The sequence below is a fragment of the Cyprinus carpio genome, chromosome A3, assembly GCF_018340385.1.
Source record: "Cyprinus carpio isolate SPL01 chromosome A3, ASM1834038v1, whole genome shotgun sequence".
NCBI classification, from domain to species: Eukaryota; Metazoa; Chordata; class Actinopteri; order Cypriniformes; family Cyprinidae; genus Cyprinus; species Cyprinus carpio.
The window spans coordinates 7418856-7431036 of NC_056574.1; the positions used below are offsets into that span (position 1 = coordinate 7418856).

Below are 12181 nucleotides of genomic sequence, written 5' to 3' on the forward strand. Positions count from 1 at the left end.
TGTTAAGTGTGAGTGTGGCCACATACCACTGGTGGTCCATTCAATTACACTGAAATTATTATACAGCATTATATTTATTGTATTATTCATAGTTATTTACACTAAACAATATTTACATACACATACACTATATTTATACATACACAATATAATATATATACCTATCTATTGCAAGTATTATATTACAGTATATATACACTCTTTATACAGCATTATAATATATATATATATATATATATATATATATATACACACACACACACACACACACACATATAGATAAATATATATACATACATATTATTTTATACAATATATACCTATCTATATATTACACATGTATATATACATAACTTATATACAGCATTATATTTATTATATTATATATATATATATATATATATATATATATATATATATAATATATATATATACATACACACAATATATACCTATGTATATACATATATCTTTGGATTCTTATTGTTTTTTGTGTTATGTATTATGAAATTATAATAAAATATGTATAAGGAAACACTGTCTTAGTTTTGTCTGTTGATCAGAGGTATGAATACAAGAACAGAGTGTGAAATCCATAGTATTTACAAAAGTATATGTACAATATTTATACAAACTTTAGCACATCATCAAGGATGAGAGTTTTTAGGCTCAATGGCTCCATGCCTTGACAAGTGGTCCACATTGGTAGTTCACAAGCAAACATGCCACTGTGAACAGTTGGTTTATGCTACCAGACATGGACAAGGGGATGACTGTGTCAAACAACTTATGCTCTTTAACGCGACGGATAAGACGTTCAACATGTACCCTGAGCCCAGCCACAGACTGAGTATGTGCCACTTCATCAGCTGACATTTGTTTTCCATTGGTCAGGGAAAACAGGGCCGGTGGATTTTACATGGCACTAGGCTATCAATTAAGAAGCCCTTATCCACCATGATGGCCATGTCAGGGGTAAGAAGGTTAGTGATCCCTGACTGTTTGAACAGCTCCCGGTCACTAATAGACCCTGCATACAGTGCAGAAACAAATGTTATTGCACCATGAGGTGCCATTCCTACTAAAGCTTTGAAGGTGCAGTAAGACTTGTAATTTGAAAAGACCTCACTTTGTAGTAGCAAAGAGGAAGGTGTTTGGCAGCGGATCTCTGTACAATCCAGGATAACCTGTGTGTCTCGAAATTGATGGAATTCTTCTGGCAGATGGGCTCGTACTTTCTCTTTTGGCATCCAAATGCACACTGACCCCAGGACAAAGTACAGGAAGTTGGCCCAGGTTGTTATGATGCGGCTTACAGTGGTCTGATGTACTTGAAACCGATGACCAAGGTCCTTTTGCTTGAGGCCCAAAGCAAGATGCATCAAGAACAGGAAGAACTCGTCTATTGCAGGAAGTGCCCGAGTGTTTCCAGGCTCCTTGAAGACTTTGGAGTTGGTGACACGAATCATCCTGTGAGTTGCCGGTTTCAATCAGTTTCCCAGAAGGCCATCAGGTGGTTGTATGTTGCAAATCTGTCAAGAAAGATATATGCATTGGTTCTCACATGGTATAAAATAATTATAAATAGCTTTGTAGTAAGTTTAAAGTTTAGGAAATAGGAATGCTGAACTACAAGTAACTGATACAACAATCTTGCAATACTGAGTCATGACAATTATGGAATTTGGTATGTATAATTTAACTCTGGTTGCTGTTGAAGACAACAGCTGCTGTTCATACTTATAATTATGTTAGTCTACGTTGTTGTTATTATTTTGGTCAGTGTAGCCTACTTTTAGGCTGCCTAGGCTACGTGTAGCTAGCGTATACAACTCTAATCATATTTATCAGAAATGTGGACTAGTGTTTTCAGGTCAATGGCAACGCTATTACAAATGCTTACCACAGGCAATATAATCTTACCTTGTATAAAAGCGGACCCAGCAAATCTCTTGGGACCAAAGCGGTGTATGATCTTTGTTTGCTTCAACTGAACACTGCTTCCGTAAATCTTCTATCTCCCTTTTTAACTCCTCGTTTTCATGTAGAACCATGTCCACAGCTGCAGCTTCGGGAACTGAACAATAATCATGTCCAGTCCTCTCCACATCAAAGTCCATATCTTCTTGGTCTATGTTCGAGTCAGGATCAGGGGTCAGCGGTCTCTCTCGACGTTCCCAAACACTCAACCTTGGCGGCTGCTCCTGGTAATGGTTCCACTCAAACAGTGTAGGGAAAACACCTTTTTTTCAGACGTTTCAGACGAGCCCCTTCCATAAAGTCATCAGGTCTGAAATGAACGCTACACACCTTTGTGTTTTTGTTGACTTGGAAGTCATCTCTCCTGATCTGAACGATCCACTTTTTTCTGAGATCCTCTTCCACTGGAAATGAATGGAAACTCACAGTCGAGTTGTATCTTGCCGACACAAGGCACAACGGCACACAACAATGTTCCGATCTAGGTCGCATTAGCTTTTGGTATCGGAAAACCTTTTTTCTCCATGGTTAAGCTGCCAAACCAAAAACTAGATATAAGAACAACCAGAAATTTTTATCGCTGTTAAGTTTCGCGCCATACACAAGGTTATCGCATACGGAACGAAACTGTTAGCCCAGTAGAGAGTGTAGTCGGAAATACGTCACAATCCCCGCTGCATAGAGCCCATAGACATAATATACGTAGACGCCTCATGACGTGCTGGAGCGTAACCCAGTGTCGCCGCCATATTGGTTAGGTCTCCCTCACTCTACGCTAGCACCAGAGTCAATCGGAGTCAACGGAGAGCGAGCAACTATGCCCGTATTTTGTGCAGCTTACGGTTGCAATAACCGGCGCAGTATTGAAACCAGATCGCATGGGATTACCTTTCACAAGTAATATTGAACAATAATTTAGGTTATTTACCATTTATAATATTATGTCATCGTAACTAACGTTACTTACGTGTAACGTTCAGCAGGAACTGGTAACGTACTCTCTCTCATTGTCTCTTGTTGTTTTTTCTTCTTCACATTTTGAAGGTTTCCGAGTGATACAGGCTTGAGGAGTCAATGGGAAGTTGCTATAAGACGGGAGGGTTTTGTTGTGACTGAATCGTCAAAGCTCTGTAGTGAGCACTTCAAGCCTGATGATTTTGACAGGACGGGTCAGATTGTCAGGTTTAGAGATGGCGCGACTCCATCTGTCTTCAACTTCCCATGTCATCTCCAAAGAGTAGGTGTATTTTTACTCTACATGCTAACAGAGATGTCTATGATTCATATGTAAAACAAAAGTTAAATATCACACTTTGCTAAACGTTTTTTAAACCGTTAGTTCTTTCTGCATGTTTAGGAAATTAGTGATGTATTGTGTATTAAAATACAGTGTGGGATACTAAAAACCTTTTCAAGTGTTTTTTAATGAAGTGTTTTTTTTTAAATATTATGTTTCTTATATTTTAGCCAGTAGTGACAAGGAACACAAAAACTTCAAGGAAAGCTGAAGAGAGCCTACCAGTGGACCTTTCTCAGCATTTCCCTGAAAGTGAACCATCCTTGGTTCAGAGGATGTGTTCTTACTTGGGGAGCACATTGCAGAAACCCAGTTCGGAATTGAGAACCATCATTTCATGCTTGTGTCATTTGTGGTGTCTGTATTTCACAAAGTAAGGCTGCGCCACATTGCAAAATTAAGTACCCCTGGAGTTACAGAGTGCCAGCATACGCAAGAAGCTGTGCAAAACAGTTCTTTTTCAAGGATTTTAGCTCCCCAGCCCCAGTTGCAAGCCTGACAGGGTAGTGTAAGATGCTGGAATGACCTGGAATTATAGCAGTTACTTTTCCAGGCCTTTTTTTAAAAAAAAGTGTTCAGAGCTGGTACAGTATATATGGGAGCTTGTGTGTGTGTGTGTGTGTGTGTGTGTGTGTGTGTGTGTGTGTGTGTGTGTGTGTGTGTGTGTGTGTGTGGAAAGAGAAATACATTCAAATGTCAAAAATCAAACTTGTTTCTTTATTAAAATATAAAACTGATTAATTTTATACATTTATCAATATGCCATAGCCTACCATATGTCTTTGTTAAAGAGCATAATACAAAGTATTTTAGCATGAAAGCAGTATTTTTCAATGTGTGACAGCATCCTGTATCATAACTAAATCTCTGCCGTTTGTAACAAACAAAACCGTCTGAAAATCCGGTTAAAAATTCGGGGATTTATGATTATTGTAGTTGGGAATACACCTTCCTCAGTAGAAGTAAATGCGGAGGGGGCGGCGCATTGGAGACCCATCCAAGATGGCGCCGCGCTGGTACGCCAGCTCCAATAGGTAGCGTCAGTCTATGAGGTGTCTACGTATATTATGTCTATGATAGAGCCTATGTGGGGGGTTCTCTTCTTCTTCTTCTTCTTCTTCTTCTTCTTCTTCTTCTATTCCTTTCCGGCAGACTAGGCACTTCTAGTGCATTGCTGCCTCCCACTGGTGATAAAGATAATCTACATTAAAGCTCCCCCTAGCCTATATTTTCCAATATAAGCCAGTGGCCTTTAGGAAGTGAAGTAATTCCAATGCTCTTTCTATTTGACTAGGACCATCACCCATCAGAGTTTTAACAGAGACTAAATCAACTCCCAGAACGTTTAGACCAATGAATAACAGTCTCCTTTCTTCAGCATATCTCGGACAGAACATGATGACATGCTTGACAGACTCCTGTACTCCACAGGCTTGACACTTGCCGTCCATGTGCTTTGGGGGTCTTCTTCGTCTTCATCTTCTTCTTCTTTCTTTTTTTACCGGCGGTTGGCATCCAGCTTAATGGAGCATTACCGCCCCCTCTGTTCCGCAATGTGGACCTGATAATAGGTCTACTCTCTACTTCTCAATCTCCTACACAATTATATTAAAAAAAAAAAAAAAAAAAAAAAACACATTTTAATTCCTACATTACCACCAATATAACTTCATTACTTTAAAAACAATTCCTACAAATTCTTCTTTTACCCTATTTTATATACTAATTCTACTTTACCCTACTTTATCCAATCAAATATCCTCCCTCCTTTCCCTATAACTATCTCAAATCCTACTATATAGCCCTGTCTCCTTCAAAAAAGTCATCAGTACTCTAAACTGCGCCCTACCATTACCACCCAGTAAACTTTTTAAAGTGAGCTCCTGTACTCTTATCTCCCTCAAGTCAATACTCATTTTGCCTCTTTGTTCTAGTTATTGCCATCACCTGCTTTCAAAATGGAGCGGCATTTAATAGACAGAGCCGTAGATCACTGAAAAGCTACGCAATATCGCGTTCATTATCGAAGGCGATTCATCTGCGATAATGAACGCGATATTGCGTAGCTTTTTCAGTGATCTACGGCTCTGTCTATTAAATGCCGCTCCATTTGAAAGCAGGTGATGGCGATTTAGTGGTAATCAGGGGAACCGGCTTTACTGACGAAATGCGCGTGACAATTGCATGCGATACATCGCCCAGCCCTAATGTCCCATCTTTCCCAGCCACCGCAATGCTTCCAATACTGCCAACATTTCTACAGTGTAAACCCCTAACTTATCCGATGTTCTTCTACTAATTCCAATTTGTTGACCTGGTATTGCTACTCCAAATCCTGTAACTTCTGTCTCTGGATTCTTTGCACCATCTGTATAAATCTGAATAAAGTTACCATTAATTTCCTCCCTTGCTTTCCTTTTTTCCTCTATAACAAACCAGTCTACCTCTGGCCATATCATCTTCCATGGAGCTAATGCTGGGAAAACTACTGTAGGACTTAATCTCACATTAATTATATCTAAATTTTCTCTAAACATACTCTCAGTGCTTGGGTCTGTACCACCTCCAATCTCTTCATCAGGGATTTGGCTGCTGCTCCCACCACTATACTACTATAATCCAATACTGATCTTATTAGCGCCACATATATACTTTTAAGAGAAGAGCAACTAGCTCCCCATTCTTTTCCTGTTAAACATCTCATCACGTTTACTACCTTCTTGCACTTTCCCTCCACTTTCCTAATGTGCTCTGTGAATGTTAATCTTGAGTCTAATGTCACCCCCCAAAATTTAAATGAGCTTAACCGTTCTATCTCTCTACCATATAACCTTAACTTCTTGTCTTCTTGGATTATTTTCCTGGTGAAAAAGACTGTTTTTGTCTTATCTATTGAAAATCTAAATCCCCAATCAAAGCCCCACTCTGCAACCTTATCAATCTCACCCTGCACCTTCCTAATAACATACTCTACATTCCTTCCTCTTTTCCACACTGCCCCATCATCAGCAAATAGAGATCTACCAATTTCTTCTTGTTCCTGTACAAATACATCATTAATCATTATGATAAACAACAATGGGCTTATAACACTACCTTGAGGCGTACCATTTTCAATCGTATACTGACTTGACATCTCTACCCCAATTTTTACCAGAATTTTCCTTTCAAACAAAAAATCTCTGATCCAGTTAAACACCCTCCCTTCTACCCCCAACTTACTTAGCTTGATTAGCAAACCCTCCTTCCACATCATATCATAGGCCTTCTCTATATCAAAAAATACACCAACTACGCTCTCTTTATTTGCTTGAGCTTTCCTTATCTCAGTCTCTAATCTTAAAACAGAGTCCAGTGTACTTCTTTCCTTCCTAAACCCACTCTGACAGCTCTGACAAACCCCTCTAGATTCCAGTTCGTACGACAATCTTTCCGTTATCATTCTTTCCATTATCTTACATGAGTTTTGATGTAAGAGCTATTGGTCTATAATTTATGGGATTAGTAGGATCTTTGCCAGGCTTCCTGATAGGAATCACTACTGCTTCTTTCCATTCACTTGGTAATTTTCCCTCCTTCCAAACTTTATTATATATCTCAAGCAACTTTAACAGTGATCTTTCTCTTAGATGTTTTAACATCACATAACATATTCGATCTTTCCCTGGAGATGTTTGCTTAGCTCTATTAATTGCTCTTACCATCTCTGCCATTGTGAATGGCTCATCAATACCCTTTCCTGACTCCTCTTTTTTGTCTAACCTTTGAAAATTCTGATTCATAGTTATTGCCTTCTCTCCTCTTCTGACAGGTTTTCCGAACTATGAATCTTTGTGAATGATTTGACCATGGCCTCCACCTTTTCCTTATCGGATTTTGCTATTTTCTCCTCAAATGATAGCATGGGATAATCCCATTGCCTCCTAACTCCACCCATCCTCTTTATCATACCCCATACTTCACCCACAGGTGTAGACCTACCAATCTCATCACAAAATTTTCTCCAACTTGACCTCTTAGCCTGTCTTTATAGTTCTTCTAACCACTGCTTGAGCTTTCTTATATTCAATACAAACATAAATATTGATAATTGTGTGTTTCTTTTAACCAGTCTAAATGCTTTATTTCTTAACCTCACCGGCCTGTCGACATTCCTCATTCCACCAAGGCACCAATCTTCGAGTACCTTTACCTTTCGTTTTTGGAATGACTTTCTCCGCTGCCCTGTTAATTGCTGAGGTAAATTGCTTATTCACTTCTTCTATGTTTCCAGACATATCTATCCTAGTAACTAATTCATCACTCAAACTCTGAAATTCTTCCCAGTTAGCTTTTCCAAAAATATACTTAGGAATCCTTTTCTCTACCCCAGCTTCCATACTTCCACCCACTGTGCACAAAACTGGATAATGATCACTCCCCACCGTTGTTGCTGACCTAACTTCCCAATAACTTTCTCCGGATAAAGTATTAGACACTAATGTCAAATCCAGTACTGATTCTTTTCCCATTATTAGGTTAATCCTAGTTCCTCTCCCATCATTCAGACAAACCAGATCCTTTTCATCTATCAACTCTTCAATTATTTTTCCATTTTCATCTGTCTGTTCACCGCCCCACAATGAGCTATGAGCATTGAAATCTGCACACCAAATTACTCTTTCCCTATCTTGCCCTTGTATTTTTAATAAATTATCTAATGTTAACCGTCCACATGGGTTATAATAATTAATTATTCTTAACCCTCCCACTCTGTCCCACACCTCCACCACCAAATACTCCTGATCTACTCCCTTATCCTTTAACTTATATGGAGTTCCAATCTTTATGAACGTAGCACATCCTCCACCCCCTCTTGTAATCCTATCATTTCTTAATCCAATATACCCATGAATAACAAATTCTAGATGTGGTTTCAACCTTGTTTCTTGAATACAGATTACATTTGGTTTTACTTCTAACTCATTTATGAAATGCTTAAACTCCTGGCCATTTGCCATTAAACTTCTGGCATTCCATTGTAAAAGGATATAACCATTAGTATTAACCAACCCATGATACTTCTTGACTTCACTGAATAGCAAGGTTCTCCCTTACTTCCTCCCATGTCAGTCCTACTAATCCTAGATGATTAATTGCAGCTTTTACCACCAGTTGAATTTTATCATTTTAGACTTCACTTCTGCTGTACTATTTATCACTCCTGCTATGAATTTTACCAGATCTCCTTTTTTCACATACAACCCTTCTTCTGACCATTGTATAGGTTTCATTATTCCCATATTTTCTGTCTCACTTGTGTTGTTTTCCCTCTTTCTAACCACTTTAACTGCATCTTCATAAGATATCCTTCTTTCCACTCTTATCTTTTGTATCTTTGTCTCTTTTCGCATTATTTCACATCCACCATAAGCCACATTGTGATCTCCTCCACAGCTACAACACTTTGATGGGGTAATGTGGGGGGTGTTAACCATCTCTGGTCAAGTACTCCTTGCTGCAGACTGTAGCGCGGTGACGTCACGTATGTACGTCACGTATGTGTTTACCGCGCATGCACAAAGTGACTTAAGGTATGTCTATAAAACGCATGCGCAGTAACGTGGTGACGTCACGTTTATGCATTTACCGTAAATACACGTGTGCGCCGTACTGACTGGCATTAATGCGCATATCCAGGTTCATTCACTTCCAGATGTTCGTAAGGTATGGTGGATTTGAGATTCGGTGGCAGTAAAGTCAAAAAACATTTAATTACTTTTGTTTTCTTAAAAATGTGAATTTGTGTTAATGGCTTTTAATTGTAAGGATGCTTTGGTCATAATCATAGAGAGTGTCATTGCAAATGTGTGCGATTTCAAACATTTATGACGTTTTATGATATATTATTTGAAGTGACAGGGATTCTGCTGCTCTTTAAAGGGTCTTTAAAAATCTTATTTCGCCTAAAATGAGCCTTTAAAGATGTCTTAAAATAGAGCAGAAAGACTTTATTAATGTAAGTAATGTCATTGATGGTTGCATGCATTTAAAAAACAAAACAAAAACAAACAAAAACAATTTTTTTAGCATATTTGTAATCTTTTTCATTAACTAACATTATAAAAGATTAAAAGATACTGTAACAAATGTATTGTTCATTGTTAGTTCATGTTAATTAATACATTAACTAGTGTTTACCAATGACACCTTATTGTAAAGTGTTACCTCTTAAATTTACCTTCATTTGACTTCATATGACTTTTTAGGGACACTGTCAGTGAGAAGAAATTCACTTCATGTGGCTAGATAGTTCTTTAACTCCTTACCATGTAGTGAGTACTGTAAAAAGTATTTGAGTGTCTGTCTCTCTTCATCTCTTTGTCTGTCTCCTCTCAACTATCTGTTTTTGTTTTTCTCTGATAGACTATATCAGAGGCTCACAGGCTCACCAGCGCCTCTTCTTCCTCAGGACACTGAAGAAGAACCAGCTGTCTTCAGCCATCCTGGTGAACTTTTACCGGTGTGCGATCGAGAGCATCCTGAACAGTTGTATTACAGTCTGGTATGGGAACTGCTCATGGCTGACCGCAAAGCACTGCAGAGGGTGGTGAAAACTGCCCAACACATCACAGGGACACCACTTCCTGCTATTGAGGACATCCAGAGGAAACACTGTCTACGTCGAGCTCGCAGCATTCTTAAGGACTCTCCCTCACCCTGACCTTAGACTGTTTTAACCTCCTGCCCTCCGGGAGCGCGCTTCAGGAGCCTCCGGACAAGGACCAGCAGATTCAGGAACAGCTTTTTCCCTACAGCTGTTTCCTTACTGAACTCTACCCTCTGACACCCCCCACACCACACACACTCCTCACCCCTCCTCAAAACTACATCTGATTTATTTATTTATTTACAAACAAGCAAAAACAGTAACTTGTTATTACTTGCACTACTGTTTGTTCATCCAGAATACTGAATGATCCATTTGCACACTGGAATATTTTTATATGCACTTTACTGTCCATTGCAGTAGTGTAAATGATGTTCATATGTTCATAGTTTCTGCTTATAGTGTACATACACTTATACATAATCCATCTGTATAGTATGTTTATAGTACACCTATCTATATATCATGCTGATAGTATTTAAAATCTGTAAATTATGTCCATAATACTGCCTTATTTGTTTATTTATTGTACATCTGTAACATATTGTAGACCTTGTATATTCTGTACTTACTGATTATTGCACTTCTGGTTAGATGCTAACTGCATTTGTTGCCTTGTACCTTACATGTGCAGTGACAATAAAGTTGAATCTAATCTAAAAAAAAAAAAAAAAATGCCCTCAACTGTAAAATTTTCACATTGAAAAAACTTCAAACTTTCAGGCTATACTTTCTCGAACCAAGCCAACCTAAATTTTGACTTGACAAACTTTATTAATTTAGTTGATGTTAATGCTGGTTATAAATTTAATCACTTTACAGAAAAAGCAACTAACACTTTTTCTAATACCATTCTATAATATATTTAAAAATACATTTAAAATCTTTTCCTTGTATGGCTCTTCTGCCTTTCTTCAAAAGAATTTAATATTGCTTTAATATTGTTTGTTCTTTTATGTAAATTATGTGTCGAGAACTTGAGTGCATTTTCTGCACAATACAACCTGAGTTCCAGGTTGCAACTTATACTTATTGCAAATCGCGGCAAGTATCTGCACCTCAGTATTGTAGTACATTATAAAACCGTATGCAATAATAACTTATTAAGTGTAAATTATAATTTTAATTCAAATTATTAAATGGGGGACAATAAAGCCCTCCCTCACAACTTTTTGATTATTTCCTTCATTTTTATTGAAAATACATGCTTTTCTGATGTGATTTGAAATTTGAAAAAGGAGGGGAAAAAAACAAGTCAAAAGGAACACTTGAACCCGGGTCGATTGCATCAAATTGTAATCAACACACGTTTTACCATCTGCACCACTAGAGCTGATGACTGATTTTCATCTGTTTTACTCTTGAATAGCTCAATAAGACATATATAAGGTGTCATTAAAGTGTAATATTACAATATACATAGTGAAGTATTGTGATAAAGAATGTTAATATATTGTAAATAAAATACTACAGAGATATTACAGAATAAACTTTGTAATTCCGTATAATTTTACCTCAGATGAAACATGGTTAAAATAATGGATATGTGCTGTTTGCTGTATTAGATTTTACTCCTTAATGTTTACACCTTAATGTTCTTTAATACTTTAACATTTTATTAGTGTATTCTTTTAAGTATGCGCATGCGTTTTAATTTTTTTTTTTTTTTTTTATTTGACTTTTAGAAATTACAACTGCAGTCAGGGGGTACAAAAAGTAAAGCACATAAACAGACATAAAAATACATATACATAATTAAATCTGTTCACAAGAAAATAATTACATGGGTAATATTTATAAATTTTTATGATTTTATTTGTAATTAAATATTTATGTGGGAGTTTCCATATTTTAGACCATAACAAATTATCAGCACATCCATTCCAGAATGATATAATAGCAGGTTTGGAGACAATATGAAAGTGAAAGTAAAAGTGACGTGACATACAGCCAAGTATGGTAACCCATACTCGGAATTCGTGCTCTGCATTTAACCCATCCAAAGTGCACACACACACCATGAACACACACCCAGAGCAGTGGGCAGCCATTTATGCTGCGGCGCCTGGGGAGCAGTTGGGGGTTCGGTGCCTTGCTCAAGGGCACCTCAGTCGTAGTATTGAGGGTGGAAAGAGTACTGTACATTCACTCACCCCACCTAAAATTACTGCCGGCCCGAAACTCGAACTCACAACCCTTGGATTGCAAGTCCGACTCTCTAACCATTAGGCCACGACTTCCCCTTCCCCCAATAT

At 37.8% G+C, this 12181-nt stretch overlaps 1 protein-coding gene across 1 annotated transcript; it reads left to right on the forward strand.

Annotated features, from left to right (window-relative positions):
• The first annotated feature begins 2749 nt into the window (after positions 1–2749).
• LOC122135886 (THAP domain-containing protein 6-like) lies at positions 2750–3679 on the forward strand. The gene is made up of 3 exons (XM_042716935.1): positions 2750–2877; positions 3025–3217; positions 3448–3679. The coding sequence occupies exons 1-3, from the start codon at positions 2798–2800 to the stop codon at positions 3652–3654; spliced, it is 480 nt and encodes a 159-aa protein (XP_042572869.1). The 5' UTR covers positions 2750–2797; the 3' UTR covers positions 3655–3679.
• The last annotated feature ends 8502 nt before the right edge of the window (positions 3680–12181 follow it).